This window comes from Bactrocera dorsalis, chromosome 5 (genome assembly GCF_023373825.1).
Source record: "Bactrocera dorsalis isolate Fly_Bdor chromosome 5, ASM2337382v1, whole genome shotgun sequence".
NCBI lineage: Eukaryota > Metazoa > Arthropoda > Insecta > Diptera > Tephritidae > Bactrocera > Bactrocera dorsalis.
In genome coordinates, this window is record NC_064307.1 from 23,359,038 (window position 1) to 23,383,718 (window position 24,681).

Consider the following 24,681-nt stretch of genomic DNA (forward strand, 5'->3'; position numbering starts at 1 on the left):
TTAAAGCTTCGTCGGTCTAAAATAAGGCTGATTTATTGTACTTCCTCAGTAGGGAAAAATCGGTAAAGCAGGGAACAATTATTTCTTCGGAAAGATTGGTATTTCGACAGGCTAAAAAAACAGGCAAAACAGCTATTTTAGATCCCCAAAGCTTCTTAAGATCGGCGCGAGGTAAATTAATTAGGAATTATAATTAGTTGACGACTGGTCTACTCATCTCCATCCCAACTTCTACCGGTTAAACTTAGTATACGGAAATATCCGTTTTCGTATGCAAATGCTATCAACAAAATCGACGAAGAATATCACATTCGATGGAAGGATGAGCTGTGCGAGATATACGACGGCATTGGCAAAGTTCAGCGATTTAAAAGACAGCGGCTACGCTGGCTAGGTCATGTCATCCGAAACACACCAGCTCTGAAAGTATTCGACGCAGTACCCACCGGGTCACCTGACGGAGGAAGCAGAGGAAGAGGAATACCTCCACTCCGTTGAAAAGACCAGGTGGAGAAGGAGCTGGCTTTGCTCGACTGTTTTTTAACTCTGCTAAAGAACTAACTCTTAACTCTGTTAAAGAAGAAAAAGTATTCAAACGTATAGGAGTCCAATCTTATATAAAACACATTATTTGTGAGTACTTATTTATTAATTAGAGTAAAACAATTGAAATACTCGTACAAGAATATTCGTTATGTTATTTACATACATAAACCGTTAACATCATACGTTAATGAAATAAGTCGGTATAAATGATATAGTTTTGCTTTGGCGATTATTCGATTATGATCAGCTGCTTGCACTTCGTCGACCCTTATTAAACCACAACAGCATTGGGAGCCGCTGGAATGGCTGGTGCGGGAGCAGCGGCATCGACAGCGGGACCTGTGGCATTCACGATAACTGGATACCAATCAAACAAGGAGCGAATAAATTGATCCACTTGACCGAAGTTCACGCCATTCTGTTCGAGTTGTGCAACGATGCGCTTCGACTCGGGGAATGCCAACACACGTTCATAGACCGGTGCCAAAGCCTTCAATCTAGCCCAAAACTGTGCGAGACTGCCACCCATTGCCACCTTAGCATCGATTTGAGCGCGTAACATCTCATGTGGGAAATATGCGAGGAATTCATTGAAGAAGCCTTGCCAACCGTAGACGGACCAATAGGGTGTGGGTCTAAAGAGACTCAATATTTCCTCGGACTCCTCGAATTCCAACGAACCGCCGCCAGACAACAGCAATTGTGAGCGTACCCACGACTGGAATTGTATGATTTCCGGTTGAGCGTAGAGGCGCATACGCACCATGTAGGCATCGTGCGAATTGATGATACGTATGGCGGCCTGGAATTGAGCATCGTTGAGCAGATAACGTATGACCAATTTGTTAATCGGCTTCGATGGTATGAGACGATACAACTCCTCAATATCTTGTGTGAGCGTGGCTGGTGGTGGTGGTGCTACACCAGCAGCTGGTGCGGGTCGTAGAGCCCAACCGGAGCTCAGGCTGCACAACAGAGCCAATGTGATGATGAAGCGTTGCATCCTGTAATTTCGCTGATGGATCGTTTTTGATGGTAGTTTTCGTTTGGAAATCTTTTCGTTTACTGTATGAGTTCGCTACAGTGGCTCCAGCTTTTATATGTTCATATGATGTAAGCAGAGCAAACTTGGCGATAAAGCGAAGACCTTACATTCACACTTAGATTCTAGACGCTGCCGTTTGTTGCCGCAAAACAAAATTCCACTATGTTGTTAACATTTTGCTTACGACCGAGCGTCTGATGGCCACTTGACAGTGCGGTAAACATTTGCACGGCATAGGCGGTAAACAGATAAGCTAAAGTTAGCCCATTTGAATCATCACTAACCGGTGTGTAGTATATATCTGATCACACAGTGTAACTACTTCCATGGTGGCACGTAGAGTTTTGTTAATATTTCCTCTGATTAGTCATTATTATTACACTTTGAGTAACTGAAAGAAATCATAGAAGAAGGTCTCACATTTCGAGAGTCCGTACCTATCTTCATTTGGTTAGTTGGGTGACGTATCCATGATCATTTGTATGCACCATTTGTGGATGATGCCACCCTGTGACCCCAAGTTTCATCTTCTTTGCATATAAATAGTTTTTCCCCAGTTGAAGAAGCAGAGGTTTTTGACAGTTAACGAAAATACCGTTGTTGATCAAAAGTAGACACGTGAGCTTGTCAGCCGACTGCACCAATCGAGGCACTTGATGAAAGTTTTTACTTCATTAGCATAGTCCACATATTGTTTATGCGCAAAATTCAAATCTTTAACTAATTCTTGTCTGTGGTCATGAGTCTCTCTATTTATTTGCTTTTTCAACTAGCGCAAAAACTTTTCTAAGAAAAGATAAGACGTACAATTGGACTCTTGTGGTTCCACTTTTACTCGACCAAATTCAAAAAAATATCTTATGCAACAACTTAATGTGTGTATTTGACTTTCCCTTTCAAGCTCGCATCGTCTCAACGGATGCTATGCAAGTTTTGTTAGATGTATCCCCTCTTGACCTGATTGTCATACAGCATTCAGGTCAAGAAGGGGGTTGGGTGTATCTTTGCTGCGGAATGACTTAATTTCCGATGATGATATGGAGAGGGAGGGATATCTAGGGATCTGGAGGCTTTTAAAGGATAGGGTCAATTCTAGGTGGCAAAACCGTTTGGACAATAGTCCTAATAGTCGAGTTCCTTATGACTACATTCGTGACGTTAGGTTTGTTGAGCGTAACCCAGACTTCAGATCCTGTCTGAGCCTGGGTTTTCTGCTTACGGGGCATTGGCCTCTGAATGCTTTCTTGCATCAAAGTCGCCTATCTGATAGGTCGGGGTGTTTTTGTGGTATGGCGATTAGCTGAACCGATGAACTGTTAGATGTTGGCGGTGTGATCTCTACTAGTCGGAATGCCGAACAGTTAGGGTCATTTGCGTGTGTGCGTGTAATGTGCGTATGGGATCCAACTTCTGGCCACCAGTCCAGAGCGATATGAAAGCTCAACTGGTAGTAGTTTCGGCTGCAAGGTCTGACCGGAGACTTAATTCTGGTGCCACGGGAAGTAAGAGCCCTTGGAGTTCGCTCCAACCTGCTCCTGTGGATTGGCTCTTTGGGGAGTATTGTCCATTACCTAAAAATAGTATTTCTGAAATTCAGACGACAGAAACTGCTACATCGTATTTCAAGTCCTTTAAAATGGTGGGACAGAAGTAGCGATCGTGATCGTCTATAACCATTTATTCATCTACTTCCAGTGAGTTTTATCCTAAAGTAATCCTCACCTGCTACTACAACAAAAATTCTTCGTATTTTTCTCTCCAGGCATTTCTTGATGAGGGCCGTAGACAATACCAACCCAACTTCTCCCCAAAGAAAATAATTATCATTCCATAAAAGTCCGTGGAGGGATTCAGCAACCACGGATTGGTTTGTAGCACTTATAAATTGTGTCAATTGAATGAAGTAGGAAGTACTATGGTCACTCTGTTGTTGTTGTTGTAGCGGAAGAATTCTACCGAGTCGACAGTCCTCGTCCGGATTAAAAATCCGTGACGGTTCCGATTACGTAGACCCGACTGTCATGAGAACGGACATTCTAGATTCGTGTGGCAACTTGATTTTTTTTACCTGCCATGGGCGGTAGACATCATTCACGGACAGGGAATCAGTAAAGGTGTTAATAGCTTCACTGTGAATGGCATTAATGCATGCGTGAAGTTAGTTACGTCCGTAATCTGGTCTGTAAATTGTGCTATACCAAGTAATGAAGGTCCGGTCTCATGACGCTTATAGAAAGCAGTTCCACTAAAATCAGATGACTGAAAGGATGATTTATGCCTCGTATTCAAGCATTTAGGTTTTGTGTTCCTTAACCGGAAGCATGCAGGCCTCACTGTGCCGGAGAAGCGAGAAAAAACGGTCAAATATTCGTTAGCTTTTGAACGCATGCTCTCTATTCCTTTGCTCAACCTCAATATCAACTGGTTTTCAAAATTCACTCTGATGGTTGAGGAAGTTTCGAATATAGGAGTTAAACAGTAGCAGAGAGTAGAAACATCCCTTCGGAACCATCTGTTTAATTCTTCTTAACTTAGACTTTGACCTCGAAATGGTACGAATGATGGCCGACTGCTCAGGGTTAATACTGGTACCGTAGAACTGACTATCGTAGGATTCGAGTTTTTCGCGGGTGTTCGAGGTGCGTGTAGGTGGTGGTTGTTGCAGCTGTAGAATCCTCAGGGGCGATTGTCCCACTGTGATTTTGTTTGACGACGCCACTGTTTGGTGTTGCTGGGGCAGACACCTACAGCAAAGTGACAACCAGTGCAAGAACTGCATTTGACTGATGTATAGTTCCGACGTATGACGATTTGATACACGGAACAGACTATAAGAGGAAGCAGTAGTTGCTGAGTGGTTCTCGCACGAGGATTGGAGCGAGATGAAGTCCATTGCATGTATAACACCTTTCCAAGGTGGAGTTTGCATGAAGCCTTTTAGCGCAGACGCAGCAGAAAAATTTCTCCGCACCCGGATTGGATTCAATACCAGCACGAGTCAGGAGGATACTGAGCAACCCTACTGCAAGGCATTGTTCCAGTGATGACAAACTTAATCTAAAACTGACCGATCCAAACCAGGTTAAATCTCCAAAAGTACAGCCCTTGGCAGGATAAAATCCGAGTCAACTCCGGTAATGTAGAATCGGCTGTTGTGGAAATTTCCTCCATTCATAATGGAGTCATAAACACCTTCCCCGACCCCCTTACATCGAATGACGTACTTGTAGTCAAACCGCCACCCATTGCAGACGACAAGCTTAACTTGCGTCGTTCTGGATATTTTAGCAAGTTAAACTCCTATCTATCCAGAGTCGAACCCGACATATCAAATATATGTCCAGCACGCAACGAGTCCCCGCATAACACTAACAACCTCTTTGCATGCCCAGTTAACCCTACACATCTGACACCCCTCTCCCAATGGTCCAACCCCGTCGAAACAGCACGTTTCCTGTAGCTACAGTTGGATGACCTCGTTGACAACTTATATGAATCTTACTACCATAACGGGACTAGATAACCATTACAACAACAACAACTGGTTGTCGTGATTATCATGCCCACTGACTATCATGCTTTTAGGATTATTCAACATCCACTTCTTAGCGCTTATAAACAAAAATAAAACACTTAATTATTTGAGGGGCTTTATGTCATATATGTATGTATTATAATACACGTATGTTTTATTGTGAATTAATTATGTATGTGTGTGTTAATGTTTCAGCATTTGTACTTATTTAAACACGCGTGTTAATTCGAATTTCCATAAAATATGCTAGATCTTATCCAACAAAACTCACTAAATACTTATAATATATAAGTACATATATCTATAGATTCATACTAAAACATGGAAATAAAATGCTCTGGTGAATGAAACATCAACAACTAATTGCCTAAATGTCGCGACACTTCAATCAGCCGAGTATTTCTCGTTTTGATATGGATTAACGCTTTTTAAAATTTCAAATTGTCTAATTTTTGGGACACATTATTCGTATTGGCTGGTGCCTTCTTATTTTTCTTAATCGATGCATTATTGGTTGTGGCTTTTGGTTTCTTCACGACCATATCCTTATGCAACTCCTTCAAGTTTGCATCGATTTTCTCCTGCTTATTCTTGACCACCTCCTTAATCTGCAAGTACGGGAATTCATTAGTAAGACATTTTTGTTAATAAGTGTTCATTCATTTACCTTTTTCAATTTTCCTTGCACTTCCTTTGGTTTCTTCTTATTTTTGGCATCGTTAACTTTAAATATATTTTTATCCTTCTTGGACTTGTTAATGGCAGCCTTAGCTGGAGCAGCAGCACCTTTTTTACCAGCAGCGGTCTTTGATTTGCGTCCCATTTTTAATTCACTGTAATTTTATTAAGAAAATACAGTTTTTTATCAAAAAAAAAACAAACTGCCTCACAGTAGAAATGAAAGTCTTGTCACTTAAATTAAATTTATACAAAAATTTATTCATTTTGTACTTAAAATCAAGTAACTTTCAGTTGCATTTTACTTTGTTGGCAATATTTGAATCTTCTTCTAATTCGGAGGCCGCACGCTTTCGCTGTATTTCTTCAGCAGTCTTTTTGGCAATCGGCGTAGTCAAAATTTCATTCGTGAGACGAAATGACACTCGGTACATGTCCTTATTGGGCGCCACATTGCGCACGAAATTTATGTCTTCTAAATTGTCCGTTAGCGATAAACCCAAATTATCTTCCACCAAAGCACGCGCCAATGTTTTCGTATCCTCGCCTTTTGCGAAGCAATAAACGTGCACAGTTGGATAATTTAATTGCTGATTCAAAAAGTCCTTCGCTTCCTCCTCGTTTAGGAAACCACGAAAAGCGTCAAGAAATTCCACCGCCATCGCAGGTAGATTCATTGTTATATGAATGCTATAATCTGCAGTTGTTTTTTCCTTCCACCTTTTCAATAAATCAGGCTTCACATCTTCCAGCAAAAACTGGCGTCCGTCTTTATTGAAAGTTTTCATGTGCGTCAGACATTTGTTGCGTTTACCGTTGTGCTGTAACCACTTGAAACTCTCTGGGTTCAAGTCATTTGCTAGTACCCAGCATTTTTTACGTGCAGCCGGCACACTAAATGGACCAACACCCGCGAAAACATCGTAGAGTACATCATTGGCGTTAAGCATTTTTGTGATTCTTTCATGCTCTGTGGATAAGCGTGGATTCCAGTATACTCGGGAAAAGTCAAACTCAAACAGCACACCGTTTTCTTTGGTCTCCACTTGATATTGCGCTTCACCACAAATCAGTTCCAATTGAAAGTTGCGATAAGTATTATCAATTGTTGCTGCCTTATTTACGACTGTGCGACAACCGGGCACTTTGTCTAATAAGACTTGACCAATTAGGGTTTTGTAAGGCAATAAGTGATCTCTTAGATTTAAATGTACTATGTGTCCAATACGCGAATAAGATGTAAGACCCTCATCACCTGCCGGTAACACGCTCTTGAAAATTTCATCCGCCCGCCAATTATCATAGTTAAGTACCAATTCGTTGTAATAGAAATTACTGGGTTCGACTTTTAGTTTTAAAAGTTCTGTAGTTGGTAGACAATCCCATGATTTCACTGCTAATGGATGCAGTAAAATTTCGCGCATCGGCGCTACATCCCCATCTTCGTTACTTTTCTCTAACACCCGCACGGGTCGTAATCTCTCCATCTTCAGCAGTAACTTTTTAACCAGTGGTAATACTTTATTTGAGTCCGTTTCTGGCACTCGTAAACGTGGTAATTGTACAGGCTTTTTGAATGCATCACGCTGCAATTCAAGCATGCCGCGCACGCTCGCTGGTGGTTCTAATAGTGAAGAATCCATATTTCTCCAATAGTGGCGCTGACGTTTGAATTGCTGCAATAAATCGTGAGCCCACGTGAGACGTCGTAGCACAACCATTAATTCAATACGAACTTAAACCGAATGCCATGTAGATATTCAGTAAAAATTAATCAATGTTAACTTTTTATAATAGTTATTAATATATTATACTTAATTTAATTTAGCATAAAAACACGAAGTTTATTAATTAATTTACCTCTCTTCAGCGCTGCGTACTGTCAAAAACAAATGGTTCAGCTACTTCTTCTTACATTCGTGGAATTCACAATGACAGAACGGAATTTAATACATGAGAGAAATACTGAGAACAGTTTGCTGGAAATGTGTACTAAAATCTGTTGTAAGTAAAATAATTATAGAATTGTGTATGCACGTGTATTTAATTTACTCCAATTGTAAATATCTAATATAAAAAAAATTATTGTACTGTAGAAAAAAGAAACAATTTATATAAACTAGGTTTAGAAATATTTCTATTTGTAACATTTTTCAACGATCAAAGTGTCTCACACACACTTTCAGTCTCGTATACTTTTTTCAAATTCCCACAATAAGTAAACAACGGCCAAAAATTCTTGATGTTTAATATTTATTTCACTTTTAATTGTAAATTAATGGTTTTACACAACAACAAATCCAAGTAGTTTTAGTACATATTGTGGAACGCAATAGAAGAGTGCAAAATAAATGCATTTTTGTGTGCTTAGTTTTAACCTGAATTCGAGTCGTTACAAATGCAAAAATAACAAAATTTAAAACTAAAATAATCAAAAAACAACACAACTTAAATATAAGAACAAAAAATGTACAAATGTGTGTGGAAAGTAGATTATTAAATACTGCGCTCAATTCAGTAACGCCGTGCGGTGGTTGGACGTGGTACTCCCGAGGTGCGTGGACGCGCCGACTTTGCACGTACAGGATTTGTGACGCCATCGGTATTGTAACTGAGATAAACATGCGAGAGATCTATAAACTCCTGCTTGTTGGTTGCCTCTTGCGGCTCGGCGATGTGCTTACGCATATTGTTACCGGTGTAAGCAACACATTTGAGCTGCCACTCACCAATGTCCTCGTTCCAGTGAGTATATTGATTGATCATTGACTGATATTCCTTAGGTATGTAGGAATTGAGTACTAATTCACACAGTGCCAACTCGCGTGATAAGCTTCTTATATTCTCGTATATACCCTCCTTTTCACGTTGGTGTTCTTGCTGTTGGTCAGCCAATTCGGATTTAACACTCATTAACATCTGCATGACTCGATGAATTTTCTTGGTACTGCCGGTACTTGCTTCCTGTAGTGAGGAGTAACGTTCTTCAATATCTATGCGTTCAGTTTCTTTTTGTTGTAATGTCTGCTGTAATGCCTTCTCCGCTTGTTCACGCTCTTCTAATTCAGCGAGTGATTGCTCTAGTAGTTTCTCCTGCGTTTGCGCCTTTTCTAACAAATTCTCACCTCCAACCAAAATCTTGCCTTCCAGTGACATTAACTTGCAGCGCAATTGTTCTTGCTCAGATTTAGCATGTTCAATTTCTTGTTGGTGTTCCCGCGCTCGTCGTTCTTTTTCCTCTTTTTCAGCATCGCTTTTTTCGCGCTTCTTCGATTTCTTGCCATTTACAACAGGAGTCTCCTCGATTTCTATTTCAATATCGGCTTCATCGTCATCGATGTCTTCATCCTCCTCTTCTGAAATTTGATCCTCATGACTATTTTCCTCCAGCTGTTTACGCAAACGTGCAATCTCCTCCTGGAAATGACGCAATAGTGCATCTTTGGGTTCTTCATTAACGCGCATACGATTCTGTATATTCTTGGCACGACTAGCATACCGTAAAGTGGATATAGTTTCCATGTAATTAATATCTGAGGGACTTATGGTGGCGCACATCACTGTCTTTGAATTGCCACCTAACGAATCTTGCAGCAGACGTGTTAGTTTTGAGTTGCGGTAGGGTATATGTGTACTTTTACCGTCAACCAGTGCACTTATAACATTACCCAACACAGATAATGATAAATTAATTTTTGTTGCCTCCTTTAAGCGTTGTCCACTCGCCTGTGTTCTGCTCTGTCGCTCGGAACCAGCCAAATCAACCAGCTGCAGTTTGCCCATTTTAACATTCGTCATGTCGCCCTGACTCAATTCACTACTTTCAACCGTAATCGAGAATATGGCATGCGATCGTGACGACTCCTGATTCATTTTTGTTGCACCCACTACGCGATTTTTATTACCCAAACGCATTATGTTCTCTAAATCATCGGCATTATGTACTACATAACCGCTTAGATCTTTAACAAACACCCCGATATCTGGACGTTCTTTCACCTCAAGACTCTTGCTGACGTCCTTTCCCAATAAATCGCGCACTTCTTCATTGTATATTTCCATATAGCTAACACGTACCAAAAATTTCTGATTCTCTCTAGCTTTAGCTATGTGACCGAAAATGTGTGCAAAAGCATTCGGTATGATGCCCTTAGTTTGCGGTGAATCGGGATTACCCGACATGGTGTAGGTTTTACCCGTGCCCGTTTGTCCATAAGCAAAGATAGTGCCATTATAACCCTCCAATACCTTCTCAACTATTGGACGTGCCGTGTCCACATACAAATCGAGTTGATTTGAGTCACTACTGAAAACATTGTCGAAGTAGTAAGTTTTGGGCGGCTCATTGGGGGCGTTTGGCTTCACCGCTGTGATTGCCCGATTGATTTTGTCCACTTGTATAACATTAGTTGCACCTGAATTCAATTCGGACTTCTCCATTGGTCGCACACGCACGACAACGCGTACATTTTCAATTTCATCTCCCTCCAAATCAGTTGTAGTTATTGGTGGCTCTTGCGGCATTTTTCTTTAAGAATTTTTAGATTGACCGTAAAAAAGAATTTAAGAATAATTTTGCACCTGTTAAAATTGCAAAGTTTCGACTTTTCACTTTTTCGTTGCCATGGAGTGTTTATTGATTTTTTTAGCAGCTGACTAATGTTTTGCAGTTTGTTTTCTTTTACGCGATGTCCGTTCCCAAAACTGCATGGTTGCATTTTAAGGTGAATAGATAATTTTATATAAATTATAGTCAATTTTAAAAAGTGATAGTTACTCACTATTATGTGTTTTAAATATTTAAGAAATTGGAATAAATATTAGGTAAAATTAATTTTTAACTCAAATACGAAACCAAAAATTGGTCATTTAAATAATAATTAATTGAGAAGAGGAATATTGAGAAAAACATGAGGGGTATTCTCTTGCTCTTGCAAACCCCGGTGCACGGTGCAAGCATTGCAGATTTACAACGGCACAACAACAAACACACGCAGAAAAATATTTGCAAGGGCTGTGAAATATGTCAGACCAAAACCCATGTATATTAGCGTGCAATGTCACGCAAAAATAAAATTGCAACCCTGTTGTAGTTGCCATTTTACATAAAGTCATATTTTGACGTTAAATTGTTGAGTAAGGTAAGTTTTAAATAGATTTTATAATTTTTATTTAAATTACAAAGATTTGTTACAGTTTTTTTTGTTAAAAGTGTATGCAGAAGGTGCGCCAATTCACAATAGCCATGCACAATAGTCATTTACAATAAATTGACTGAATCAGTCGCTCATATATCACTAGATTCTGCAATGGGTGCTCTCGTGCCCTTGTATATTTCGGTGTAGTATTTTTGCAATCTGCAATCTTGCAAGAGCAAGAGAATACCCCTATGTTAATATTTTTTTAATCTCTTTGGCTTAAAATATTTTAACATTTCTGCTTTATTATCTCTTTACAGAATTCTAATGACTTGAACAACATGGATAAAGCAATATCTCTAAAACAAAGTGTATTTTAACTAAAGTAATATTATTAATATTTTAATTTATATTTGTTTTTTTGGTTGTTTATTAATAAGAACAAAACTGTAATTTAGTATAAAATTAAAAATAAATTCAATATAATTTTTACAAAAATGTTTATTTGTTAATCCATCAATAATACAAGGCTTGTGGTAGAAGTACGAAAATTGCATGACAAGCACCAATATGACTTGCTGAAAAGCAACCACCAACTTTGTATGCGAAACAAGAACAAGTACTGCTAGCGATAGAGTTTTCTTTCACTCATACAAGTGGTCTTCCAATTCTCAGCAATGTTAACGATGTGTTTATTGAAAAGGTTGGTTGTTAGCGAAGCAAAGCATACTTACCTGGCGTAGAGGTTACCGTGATCATGAAGGCGGTTCCTCCGGAGCGAGGCTTGGCCATTGCACTTTCGGTTGAGTTGACCTCCGCGATTATTCCTAATGCGAATAACTCGTGCGTGTAATTTTTGGTAGCCGGGAATGGCGTTCGCGCCGTCCCGACATTATTGAATACATAAATCATGGTTAAAATGAGGAATGGGAGAATAAAAATACTTAACGTTTGAAGTGCTAATCGAAAAAGTTCAGTCCCCAGAGCTATTTTTTTTGTTTAAATCGATTTTATTTGAAAATTAATTTGATTTCTTTCGCCCGTAATTAAATTTTTTTTTAGTTTCCCCCATGCCTTATCACTTTCAAATTTAATTTCTGTCAGACAATATTAAAGTTTTTTTCTACAAAAAAAACTGCAAATTGCTGCCGGAGGGGGAGATTATTATTATAAATATAATTGTCAATTTCGGAGGTCTGTTTTGCATGGCAGAAGTTTTCAAGAATAAATCGGCCGATACTGCTGTATTTCACATTCGATATTCGCGTACGAAATTCATCAGTTGTCGCTGGCTTGTTGGCATAGTTCAGCTCATATGAAATAGTTTACGGCGCCAAATCGCACGACCGAGGCGGCCAATGATTGGGCTTCACCAAACTTAGTTTTCAATAAATCGATTGTCTTTCGCTGTGTAGCGTGTGGCGACGACTGGCCGGCATGTATACAAGACAACACGCTCTCCATTTTGCATGTACACATTCTTTGCACTTCAATGAAATTTTAATATTTTGGTGAAATTTAAATTATTAATTAATTTTATACAAATGGATGTAAAGAGCTATTATATATATAGCATATTTGCTTTTATTTGTGTCAAGTTTGTTAGAGCTGTGATTATTTTAAATTTTACAAAATAAAATAATAGAACACCAGACGGTGTTGAACACCAGAACGAAAACGTTGAACAGCATCGTGCGAATGGAAACTGTATCGGTTTCATAAACTGCACAAATTTTATTGGCGGCTTGGGATGCATTTTTGCCTTTATCGTAGTAGTACTGTAAAATATGCCCTATTTTCTCTTTATTTTGCTCCATGTTTGCGACGCTATAACTCACGAACGACTTAAAAGAAACACTTGTTAGCGCGTGAAATGAGCTTTCCAAAAGCATAGGCATGACCAGCCTATAAAACTAGAGCGCTTTCAGCACCAACTAGCGAAAATACCGCAAGACTTTTTTAATATTAGTCACTAATAATTAGTGGCACACCACTCCACCTCATCTCTCTTCAACTCTACTACCGTCGCGTGTAATCGTGCAGCTGTCAAAATAACTGTGTCGTGACGTGTGTATTTTAATATTTGACAGATGTTCTGTCGCGGCCATTGTGTTCAGCACATGAGCAAGCAAATTTTTGACAAAATAACGAAAAAAAATAAATTTTGTATATTTTCAATTTTCTGTCATAATGTCAGACCGCCAGAACGAAATTTAAATTCCTTTTCCTTTCCAAAAACTTATATTAGAATTGTATGTATTTATAATTTGGGCCGAAATCCCGGTGGTACTGCAATACCGGGCCAACCCGCGACAGAGGTGGAGCAAGCCCCTAGAACACTCCGTCCGTTTCCAAAAATCAGTTTAACATTTGTTGTCCTCCGATGGAGGATCTATCAGATGTTAAGCTGATAAGAACAGATACTACACTTTGATCTTAGCCATAAGGCCGAGAAGCGATAACTTCACCATACACAATTTAAATTATTTAGCCTCAAAATTCTATAAGCTAGACGAGAATTATTGCGGATTGCGTGTAGCGAATGAAAAATATATGCAAGGTAGACACTCAACTACCCCAAAAGCAATATGTTCGTAAGTGCCGTGTAGTTAAATACATACATATGGAGGAATATGTGCATAAGTTATGCTACTGTGTATGTACATACTGTATACTATGTGGACGCATTTTTATCAGAGTACAAAACATATTTTCGTTTTATTTTTAGGGAAATTACATGAAATGCGTGAATTGAGATTATGTTAATATGAATAAAACAATTTTAGATTCCCAATATAATTTATTTACTTAGAAAAAGTATTTATATAGTTTATTTTTTAATATTTTAATATAATAATGCATCTGAATACGTATACATACATATGTATGTTTAAATATTTATATTAGCAAATATTATATTTGACTAAATAAAATTAAGAAAATGAATGTCAAATGATGATCGTAAATATGTATATTGAAAAAAAAATAAAAAAAAATGAATTTCCAAAATAAATTAAAAATTATTAAAAATGAAAAAAAATTCGCACATGGTTCCATCCAGGGTCGAACTGGAGACCTTCTGCGTGTAAAGCAGACGTGATAACCGCTACACTATGGAACCAGTTGGCATTTCTTTGACAAAGTTATGATATAAACGTAAGGCAAACAGCAAATGTATATGCGAATGCTATGAAAATGGGGTGGAACACGAAGAGAACTGTTAATGTTAAAATACCTTGGATATTATGCATTTGCAGTTGCATTTGACCACATGTTAAGAAAGGTAATACAAAGAATAAATAATATTCGATTTCAGTTAAAATAGTTTCATATTTGATATAGCATATTCAAGAAATTAATAATTGAATCTTTTGAAGCGATAATACAGAAATTTTTCTGACTTCTTCTGAATAGGATGACATCGTAATTCATACTAGGATTAATTTTCCGATTACAACTAATTTCCTCAAGCAATTTCTGGTAAAATTTTAACCTAAAATCATGCTGCTTTGTTTGCTACTTTACCAAAGTTTTTACAGCCTTCAATTAATCACGACTTATGCTCATCTAATCAGCGATGGAATTTGATTTAGATGAATTCTTCGTTTGTTATGCTGACCACCGCGAGGAGACGTTTTTGTAATGTGCCTCCGGAAACCACTGTATTTCCCAAAAAATGTTATGAAAAGTGCACACAAATCTTCTGTTGCTCTTTGATATGCGCAAAAGTTGTTATAAATTAATTCATTTGCAGTAGATTCGCGCAAAAGTTAACTGCGAGATATGTAACGGGTGATTTTTTTGAGGTTAGGATTTTCATGCATTAGTATTTGACAGATCACGTGGGATTTCAGACATGGTGTCAAAGAGAAAGATGCTCAGTATGCTTTGACATTTCATCATGAATAGACTTACTAACGAGCAACGCTTGCAAATCATTGAATTTTATTACCAAAATCAGTGTTCGGTTCGAAATGTGTTTCGCGCTTTAATTTTGTTCAGCGATGAGGCTCATTTCTGGTTGAATGGCTACGTAAATAAGCAAAATTGCCGCATTTGGGGTGAAGAGCAACCAGAAGCCGTTCAAGAACTGCCCATGCATCCCGAAAATTGCACTGTTTGGTGTGGTTTGTACGCTGGTGGAATCATTGGACCGTATTTTTTCAAAGATGCTGTTGGACGCAACGTTACGGTGAATGGCGATCGCTATCGTTCGATGCTAACAAACTTTTTGTTGCCAAAAATGGAAGAACTGAACTTGGTTGACATGTGGTTTCAACAAGATGGCGCTACATGCCACACAGCTCGCGATTCTATGGCCATTTTGAGGGAAAACTTCGGACAACAATTCATCTCAAGAAATGGACCCGTAAGTTGGCCACCAAGATCATGCGATTTAACGCCTTTAGACTATTTTTTGTGGGGCTACGTCAAGTCTAAAGTCTACAGAAATAAGCCAGCAACTATTCCAGCTTTGGAAGACAACATTTCCGAAGAAATTCGGGCTATTCCGGCCGAAATGCTCGAAAAAGTTGCCCAAAATTGGACTTTCCGAATGGACCACCTAAGACGCAGCCGTGGTCAACATTTAAATGAAATTATCTTCAAAAAGTAAATGTCATGAACCAATCTAAACGTTTCAAATAAAGAACCGATGAGATTTTGCAAATTATGCGTTTTTTTTTTTTTAAAAAAAAAAGTTATCAAGCTCTTAAAAAATCACCCTTTAGTTAAACCTTCGGCTTGGAAAAACGTTGTATTTTACTACCAAGCCATTTACATATTATATGTATCTATGTATTAAAATCCCTTTTTTACTTTGTTTTAACACGAGTTTTAAGATCCAACGCTGCTTGTGGAAGGCTTCTTGATTCCACGATTCGTGAGCCAGCCTGTACATTCTAAACAGAGATTCTTATTTTTAGAATAAATTGTCAAAGTTAAGTTGAGGGTTCTTGACGGGCCTTACTTAATATATATCGTGTTTTAGTACAACGATAACGCAAATTTGTTTTCTTTAACACGTGTGTATGCACAAAATATTTTTTACATAAGAACGTAGATAATTACTAAAAAATTGCATATATATAATTGGTGAATCATACATACATACGTACTTACACAAATATACACAATAATACGTAATTCACAGAAAAGGGCAACAAAAGCCTTATTTGTAAATTACAACTACATGATTTCACAAAGTGGTGATAATAGCAAATGTTTTAACAATTCCTTACAATTGAATTGCGAAAATTCTCCTCAATAGAAATGTTAGGTGTAGTTAAAAAACAAAAACAAAAAAAAAAAGACGTTAACTTCCGCTGCCTCGAAGTTACAATACCCTTCATAGGTGCATTGCATAGAGAAAGTAATTATATTTGAAAATGAAACCGGAAATAGGTTTGCAAAGACAAGACTTAATTTGGATGGGCTAGTTTGTATGCCCGCTATATGCTGTAGTGGTCTGATAACGACGGATTCGACAAATTAGTAGCTGGTTGGGAAGAATGAACGTGTGCAAACTTTAACAACGATATCTCATAAGCTGAGGGGCTAGTTCAGACCGTCGGTCATAGTTTAATCAACCGAACTGTTCAGGTTGTTCACTACATACTGTGGGCAAAAAGTAGTAAGACTTTTTATATCTCGCAACAAAGTTGCTAAAGAGAGTATTATAGTTTTGTTCACATAACGGTTGTTTGTAAGTCCTAAAACTAAAAGAGTCAGATATAGGGTTATATATACCAAAGTGATCAGGGTGACGAGTAGAGTTGAAATCCGAATGTCTGTCTGTCCGTCCGTCCGTCCGTCCGTCTGTCCGTCCGTCCGTCTGTCCGTCCGTCCGTCTGTCCGTCCGTCCGTCCGTCCGTGCAAGCTGTAACTTGAGTAAAAATTGAGATATCATGATGAAACTTGGTACACGTATTTCTTGGCTCCATAAGAAGGTTAAGTTCGAAGATGGGCAAAATCGGCCTACTGCCACGCCCACAAAATGGCGGAAACCGAAATCCTATAAAGTGTCATAACTAAGCCATAAATAAAGATATTAAAGTGAAATTTGGCACAAAGGATCGCATTAGGGAGGGGCATATTTGGACGTAACTTTTTTGGAAAAGTGGGCGTGGCCCCGCCCCCTACTAAGTTTTTGTACATATCTCGGAAACTACTATAGCTATGTCAACCAAACTCTATAGAGTCGTTTCCTTCAGACATTTCCATATACAGTTCAAAAATTGAAGAAATCGGATAATAACCACGCCCACCTCCCATACAAAGGTTATGTTGAAAATCACTAAAAGTGCGTTAACCGACTAACAAAAAACGTCAGAAACACAAAATTTTACGGAAGAAATGGCAGAAGGAAGCTGCACTCAGGCTTTTAATAAAAATTGAAAATGGGCGTGGCGTCGCCCACTTATGGACCAAAAACCATATCTCAGGAACTACTCGACCGATTTCAATGAAATTTGGTATATAATATTTTCTTAGCACCCTGATGACATGTACGGAATATGGGTGAAATCGGTTCACAACCACGCCTTCTTCCAATATAACGCTATTTTGAATTCCATCTGATGCCTTCTCTGTATAATATATACATTAGGAACCAATGATGATAGCGGAATAAAACTTTACACAAATACGGTATTTGAGCTGAGGTATCACGTTTAAAAAAATATGTAAATGACGGATAATGAAATCTTGATTATCACTTTATCATGCGAGAGTATAAAATGTTCGGTGACACCCGAACTTAGCCCTTCCTTACTTGTTAATTTAAATCTCACGCGAAAACCAATTCGTCGAAATTTTTTTTCTAGGTTGGTCTGACTGTTAATGATATTTGCACTAAATGTCACATTAAAATAATCATTAGTGTTTAGTATACGCTTGTCTTTCTGAAGTACATAAAGTGCATTCAGCGATTTTTACGATAAGTGAAATTATTCAACAAAGAAGTTCCATTAAATTTTGTGTGCGGAATCAAATTTCTATTGTTGAAACATTCAGAATGTTCGAAAAGGCCTTCGGTCATAACTGTTTGCCGTCGCAAGTTATTTAAGGCGGATCGAGAACGCGTTGACGACGAACCACATCCAGGACGGCAATCAACGTCAAATGATGATCAACACGTAAAAAATAAAAGCATTGGTGCTTGAGAATCAACGATAAACAGACAGAGATCTTACTGGCTTCGTTGGAATATCGGAAGGATCAGTGAAAACCATTTTGAAAGATCAATTGGGCCTAAGAAAAGTGAAAGCCCGATTGGTTCCAAAATCCCTAATTTTTTTCGAAAAATAGCCTCGCATTAACATCTGTGAAACAATGCTTTCCTACAACAGGATGTCATGAAAAGTATTATTACTGGTGATGAGCCTTGGATGTATGCTTTCAACCCGGAAGCGGACGATTAATCCGCCGAAAATTGTGGCAAAGGTGAACCGAAGCCGAAAAAACACCTCAAAGCAGGTCAAAAAATTAGGGTTATGTTGACAGTTTTCTTCGATTATCGACATGTGGTGCACTCCGAATTCCTTCCGACCGGCCAAAATGTCAACAAGTGTTATGAGTCGTTTACGCGAAGCTATTCGTTAAAAGAAGTCGGAACCATTGCGTTTTGCACCGTCGCATACTGCATCCATTCTACGTGAGTTTTTCGTCAAATTTTGAAGCAATATCGTGCCGCAACCAATTCGTCACGAAAAGACTTTTTCGACTACCCAATATATTCCATTTAGGGTATACTAATCAGAAAAAACTGCATGCAAATCAACTAAATATGCAAATTTAAAAATAGCATCCAACTGACATGCATTATCCGCAACAATCGGCGAGAAGCGAGATCATGAATGAGTTGATGACAATACGCTGAAGTCATCAATAAGCACCTGTGTATATGTAAATATGGTTATAAATCAATGAAACGTACATATTTATGCATTTATTTTGCCTCGCACTAATTGAAAGCCCGTGGATATTTTTGTTTGCAAAATAAAAATCCAAAAAAATGTGCGGTTTGCAGGTGCCAAATTGTGGAGGCACGAAACCCGTAATGGTGTTACTAAATACCTGCAGTGATAAATGCGTGCTGATTAATTGAAATTCATAATCACACACATAAATATGTACCTTCAACTGTCTATACGAGTATGTGCTGTGGTATATATAAAAGTTTGTAACACGCCTTATCAATATGCAGCCAACACACCCCCAGTTATGTTATTCTTGGCAACAGTATAATGTACGTTTCCGATTTGATTTTTGTTCGTTTTGGGGAAACCCTCAAGCATTTGTCTTTATCACTTGACACGCCGGAACCAGTTTTGAGCTTCTAACACTTTGTGTTGTCATCCTCCACTCTTTGCACTTCTCGTAATAAGCTTTAGCACAACTGTACATGCTTTAATGAGTGCGCTCTCGTGTATGGTAACAGGCATATATGGCATATGTACATATATATTCATTTAGACATAAATACATATGTAGATACATATGTAAACTTTTGTCACACTACATATAAATACAATATATAAATCACATATTTACTTCTGTGCTCTATTTAGTTAACCTTATTTACTCGAACCCATACTATATACATTGTATGGTATATGTATGTGAATATCAGAAAAGGTCAATCATATCAATCGATTTGAATGTTGTGATCATTTATCAATAGTACTGTACATACAAACATACATACATATACAAATAGAGTTACGTATGGCACAGTAGTAGCTTGTAGAACATTCAGTCAGATCGTTGTAGCTTTAAACAGCTGTTTCTTGACGCCAGCAAATTGCTTGCCGAAGTCAGCGCGATAAAAAAAATAATTGGAGAATGCCGCCCATAAACTGCTTGCTGTAATTATATACATGCATACTTATATAATCTAAAGTGAATCACAGTGTGGTCATGATAATGACGGAGGAAATCGTCGAACGGTTCAAAGATCAAATTTTCATTTATTTACTTTGTATATATTCATATTCATACTCGGATAATTATTTAACAAGGTATGCACAAAGGCGCTAAGCCACATAACTTTGTTTTCTTATCCGAGGCTGTTCTGTAATTGGGAGTGCTTTTTTACGTCACGGGTCCCAAACTCAGCGCACAACTCTTCTCATATTAGCTCGCCTTCAAATAGATGGTTTTTGCCTACCCAAAGGAAACTTGGTCTAAGACCGGAAGTCGTGAGTTGCTTGACCCATATGCAAAAGAATCATATTTGGATATTCTCAAGTGAATGGCGCTCAGAGAATTTGTTTTACTTGCGTGAACTTCTATACCTGGCTCTATCCTCCATTCTTTCTTTATAGTTAATGGAAAAGTTAGGGGTCCCGGAGCTTTATTTTGGTTTTATATTTTTCTAACGGAATCTAGGGTGACTATTACTTATTTCATGCTTAAACAATTTCCTAGTATAAAAATGTTACATCCTTTTGGGTCTATAGAAGTTTATAGAAGATTTATCAGCCTCAATATTTTAGGGTAACTTTTGCTATTAATAAGTTTCTGATGAGATCGGTCGAAGAGTTTTTAAAAAAGTTCAAGAATATACATATACCTCGTTTAAGTCTTACATGTTTAGACTCAGTTCGAACTGTGATACTTCTGTTATGGTAAAATAGCTAAGAAGACACTCTTCGGTAGTATAATAATGGATCCATATCTTATCCGTAAGATGGAGTCGTGGAGTTCGAGATACACTCACAATTTTAAGCAGTAAACACTATTCAGCCTGTAGTAATAGTAGCTGAATAAAGCGCTTCAAAAGATGTGATATTGTTACTAAGTTTATTATGGTTTTCAGCGCTTATTCAGCTGAAAGAATGGTGGCTGAATAATATTCCAAACACATAAAAACCCTGCAAACACTGTGGTGGCCCAATACACTTTTTTTTAGGTTTTCAATACAATTCAGCTTAATAGAATGGTAGCTGAATAAAGTACTAAATAAAAAAGAGCCTTGCATGAAGTACCAGGTTTAGGATAAGTTCCGTGATGAGCTTATTTCGGTTTTCAGCGCTTATTCAGCTTAATATAATGGTAGCTGAATAAAATTCCAGACCATAAAAATCTGAAAACTTCAATGTCGTATAGCACACTTATTCAGCACAATTCAGCTTAATGAAATGTTAGCTGAATAAGATGCTGAATATAAAAGAGACTGAAAAGCCTTGCCAGTGGAGTTCTAGTTTTATGATAAATCTGTATTTGAGTCGGTTTTCAGATTGCTGCGTAGATAATGCTATAAAAATTGGTTGTTTGACCAAACACTGTTCGAAAACGCTGACAGTTGGAATTTCGTTTTAGGAGGAATATTGAGTTTAAATGCTTGCTTGGGAAACCGTGTGCTCTCCACACTCTATTTAAACAAAAATACTTGAAAATAAAGATTAATAAGCCGTAAATGTTAATAAATATTATTTTTTAATCCTTAAATAAAATTTATTTCGAAAACTTCGTGTTAAGTCAGACTCTTGAAAACTCGCATAATACACGACGATAACTTCTGAAAAATCTTGTGTATATGTCAATTAAATTTATCATGACTTCTCTCTCCATTTTCAGTGACCATCCGCAATGAAATTTTCTACACGGCTCTACTATCGGCTCAGAGCGCTGAGACTATTTCCCACCACCATAATCAGTGGTGATACGACAACAATGCATTATTACAAAAAGTATCTACATATCTGTCTGGCTGTCTAGCTGGCAGTATATAAAGGGTGATTTTTTAAGAGCTTGATAACTTTAAAAAAAAAAAAAACGCATAAAATTTGCAAAATCTCATCGGTTCTTTATTTGAAACGTTAGATTGGTTCATGACATTTACTTTTTGAAGATAATTTCATTTAAATGTTGACCGCGGCTGCGTCTTAGGTGGTCCATTCGGAAAGTCCAATTTTGGGCAACTTTTTCGAGCATTTCGGCCGGAATAGCCCGAATTTCTTCGGAAATGTTGTCTTCCAAAGCTGGAATAGTTGCTGGCTTATTTCTGTAGACTTTAGACTTGACGTAGCCCCACAAAAAATAGTCTAAAGGCGTTAAATCGCATGATCTTGGTGGCCAACTTACGGGTCCATTTCTTGAGATGAATTGTTGTCCGAAGTTTTCCCTCAAAATGGCCATAGAATCGCGAGCTGTGTGGCATGTAGCGCCATCTTGTTGAAACCACATGTCAACAAGTTCAGTTCTTCCATTTTTGGCAACAAAAAGTTTGTTAGCATCGAACGATAGCGATCGCCATTCACGTAACGTTGCGTCCAACAGCATCTTTGAAAAAAATACGGTCCAATGATTCCACCAGCGTACAAACCACACCCAAACAGTGCATTTTTCGGGATGCATGGGCAGTTCTTGAACGGCTTCTGGTTGCTCTTCACCCAAATGCGGCAATTTTGCTTATTTACGTAGCCATTCAACCAGAAATGAGCCTCATCGCTGAACAAAATTTGTCGATAAAACACATTTCGAACCGAACACTGATTTTGGTAATAAAATTCAATGATTTGCAAGCGTTGCTCGTTAGTAAGTCTATTCATGATGAAATGTCAAAGCATACTGAGCATCTTTCTCTCCACCATGTCTGAAATCAGTGGTGATACGACAACAATGCATTATTACAAAAAGTATCTACATATCTGTCTGGCTGTCTAGCTGGCAGCATATACTTGTATATACAAATATACACATATGTATGTATCTATGTACATACTTATATATGGTATTAAACATATATACAAACAAGCGTACACGCGTATCTACGAACATGAGAGAGACTTTACGGAGTATCTGATGCTAGCAGCTTGAAAACTTCTCAACACGCTATATTCTAGCACATAAAATGCCACGATCGACGAGTAGCAGCGGGTAATAATCATTTCGAAGCAATGGTAAACGACATGCCGAACCGAATGAGCTGGGGACAACAGTCTAATCATTAGCGTTGATCATTCAACAACGTACAGTGGAACGCGTGTTCAACAAGGCAAACGCAAATCAAGCAAGCAAAAAGCTATAATATATAGGAAAACGTGTATATGAAAAGTCGAGTGAAAAATTAGCGTGAAAATTCGCATTTCTTTGTACAAAAAGTGCTAAAAATAAATTGCTACCTACACAGTGACAACCTGCGGGAGCAAACAACTAAGGACAGTGGTGAAAAAAAAGATTTTTTTTTTATATACTAAACAAATATATGTACAGTGATACATATATAATATAAATTGAGATTTTAAAACGGAATTAAATTATCTGTGCATTTTTTAGTACTTGCGTGTTTTACTGATTTCTGGTGAAATACACAGACTAGCAGCTAACAACAACAGCAAATATAAGTGTTAATAAAAAAAAAAAAAAATTAAAAGAAAAACTTGAAATCGAAATAAAACTTTAAATCACAAAAAAATTCTGAAATAAAAAATTTTGAAATCGGAGTTTTTCAACTAAATAAATCATAAAAAAGGCATATAATATATAAAAAAAACGCACACAGATACACATACATATTTAACTGTGTAAAAGTCAAAAAGTGCATTCCCAAAAGTCTTAACTGGAACGCAGCGCCGCAATTTCAATAAAAATCTTCGCATTTTCCAATGTAGCCGTTTGGGGAAAATTAACACGAGCGTGGTTGTTTCGTGTTAAATATCGAACAGATTGTATTCCCAACAATAATTGAATGCATTTCATTGTCACTGCTCACTTTGCTTTCGTAGCCGCTTTGAAAAAGTGAAATTATTCGCATTATTATATTTATATATACGTGTGTGCATTTCCGTATTTAAAATATTCAAATAATTTCTAACACAAGTGTACAAAAAATCAAAAAAAAAAAAAAACCACAACTAAAACACAAACAGCACGTCACGAGAGTTTAGATTATTTCGGTAAGTCGAATTTTGATTTGGTGGTATATATTGTACATATGTATATACTATATGTACATATGTATGTACATAATATAAATCTATATATCGCCACCTGAAATGCAAAACAACGTATCATCAAAAAAAAATTAAAAATCATTTTCAGATATAATAACCGATATATAACCATTTTATAACCGAAACTAAAATTTGGCTTCAATAGTATATGATAACCAATATATAACCATTTTATAACCAAAACTCCAATTTTGCTTCAATATTAGTGGTTTCTATTTATATCGTTTTTCCTTCGCTTGTAAACGTATGAAAAGTGTGGTTAAGTTATTATGATGACGATATAGTAGAAGCAACAAAATAAATGCATTCCGAGTCCACTTGAAGATATCGGTAAACATGAAAGGAAGCCGGAAAATCATGCTTGGAAATAAAATCAATTTTTTGGAGGTAATATTCTTCAAAGAGAGAAAAGTGTTATGGGTTTGAAAGAAAGGCAGATAATAAACGTCTAACCACTATAGCATCTTTGGATCGGCAGCTCATGTGAATGCAGAAAGGCAGTATGTATCTAGAAAAAAAAAATAAAAAAATGCCGATTTTTTTTCTCAACACTGTACTCACTTCGTTTGACATACTAGATTGAACGCTATAACAATTTCTTTAGTCCGTCTGAAAAATACATTTCCTACACGTCTGTTAAGAAGAATTCTGTGACAGTTATAACCTCCTTTTTCGACTCAAATTTTAGATTCATGATTGGAATGGGCTCAACCCTTGAGACTGTGGTATGATGGCAGCAGTTCGTAGACAAATTCGTGCAACTTGGTTGTATTGATGGTG

At 37.5% G+C, this 24,681-nt stretch overlaps 5 protein-coding genes, 1 long non-coding RNA gene and 3 other non-coding genes across 10 annotated transcripts in view; 3 read left to right on the forward strand and 6 right to left on the reverse strand.

The window, feature by feature from the left end:
* LOC125778975 (uncharacterized) overlaps positions 1 to 11,364 on the forward strand; it is a 107,190-nt gene extending 95,826 nt beyond the window's left edge. Inside the window, exons 3-4 of the long non-coding RNA XR_007423068.1 lie at positions 7,675 to 7,808; positions 11,263 to 11,364. This is a non-coding gene — a long non-coding RNA (uncharacterized LOC125778975). The remainder of the gene's footprint in view (positions 1 to 7,674; positions 7,809 to 11,262) is intronic.
* On the reverse strand, positions 663 to 1,624 carry LOC105226999 (uncharacterized). The gene has a single exon (XM_011206145.4). The coding sequence runs from the start codon at positions 1,547 to 1,549 to the stop codon at positions 818 to 820; it is 732 nt and encodes a 243-aa protein (XP_011204447.3). The 5' UTR covers positions 1,550 to 1,624; the 3' UTR covers positions 663 to 817.
* On the reverse strand, positions 5,251 to 5,950 carry LOC105226998 (tRNA (guanine(37)-N1)-methyltransferase). The gene is made up of 2 exons (XM_011206144.4): positions 5,794 to 5,950; positions 5,251 to 5,734 (listed from the first exon to the last, which is right to left on the reverse strand). Exons 1-2 carry the CDS (start codon positions 5,947 to 5,949, stop codon positions 5,555 to 5,557), a joined length of 336 nt encoding a protein of 111 aa, XP_011204446.1. The 5' UTR covers position 5,950; the 3' UTR covers positions 5,251 to 5,554.
* LOC105226997 (tRNA (guanine(37)-N1)-methyltransferase) lies at positions 5,822 to 7,706 on the reverse strand. Of its 2 annotated transcripts, XM_049459003.1 has the most exons (3): positions 7,665 to 7,706; positions 6,110 to 7,480; positions 5,822 to 5,959 (listed from the first exon to the last, which is right to left on the reverse strand). In XM_049459003.1, exons 2-3 carry the CDS (start codon positions 7,445 to 7,447, stop codon positions 5,957 to 5,959), a joined length of 1,341 nt encoding a protein of 446 aa, XP_049314960.1. In that variant the 5' UTR covers positions 7,448 to 7,480; positions 7,665 to 7,706; the 3' UTR covers positions 5,822 to 5,956. The 2 variants fall into 2 exon arrangements, with proteins under 2 accessions (XP_049314960.1, XP_019846134.3); XM_019990575.3 differs by lacking the exon at positions 7,665 to 7,706 and having other exon boundaries at positions 6,110 to 7,658.
* LOC105227001 (kinesin-like protein KIF3A) lies at positions 8,041 to 10,468 on the reverse strand. Its single transcript, XM_011206147.4, has one exon. It carries the CDS (start codon positions 10,326 to 10,328, stop codon positions 8,319 to 8,321), a length of 2,010 nt encoding a protein of 669 aa, XP_011204449.3. The 5' UTR covers positions 10,329 to 10,468; the 3' UTR covers positions 8,041 to 8,318.
* Positions 11,365 to 11,668: 304 nt separating the features above from the next.
* Positions 11,669 to 11,833, forward strand: LOC115066216 (U1 spliceosomal RNA). Its single transcript, XR_003845841.2, has one exon. It is a non-coding gene; the product is annotated as a U1 spliceosomal RNA (small nuclear RNA).
* Positions 11,834 to 13,204: 1,371 nt separating this feature from the next.
* Positions 13,205 to 13,402, reverse strand: LOC115066217 (U2 spliceosomal RNA). The gene has a single exon (XR_003845842.2). It is a non-coding gene; the product is annotated as a U2 spliceosomal RNA (small nuclear RNA).
* Positions 13,403 to 13,990: 588 nt separating this feature from the next.
* On the reverse strand, positions 13,991 to 14,063 carry Trnav-uac (transfer RNA valine (anticodon UAC)). The gene has a single exon. It is a non-coding gene; the product is annotated as a tRNA-Val (tRNA).
* Positions 14,064 to 22,840: 8,777 nt separating this feature from the next.
* LOC105227002 (putative phospholipase B-like lamina ancestor) overlaps positions 22,841 to 24,681 on the forward strand; it is a 44,592-nt gene continuing 42,751 nt past the window's right edge. Inside the window, exon 1 of the mRNA XM_049459512.1 lies at positions 22,841 to 23,844. The gene's annotated coding sequence lies outside the window, so the exon portion shown is untranslated. The remainder of the gene's footprint in view (positions 23,845 to 24,681) is intronic.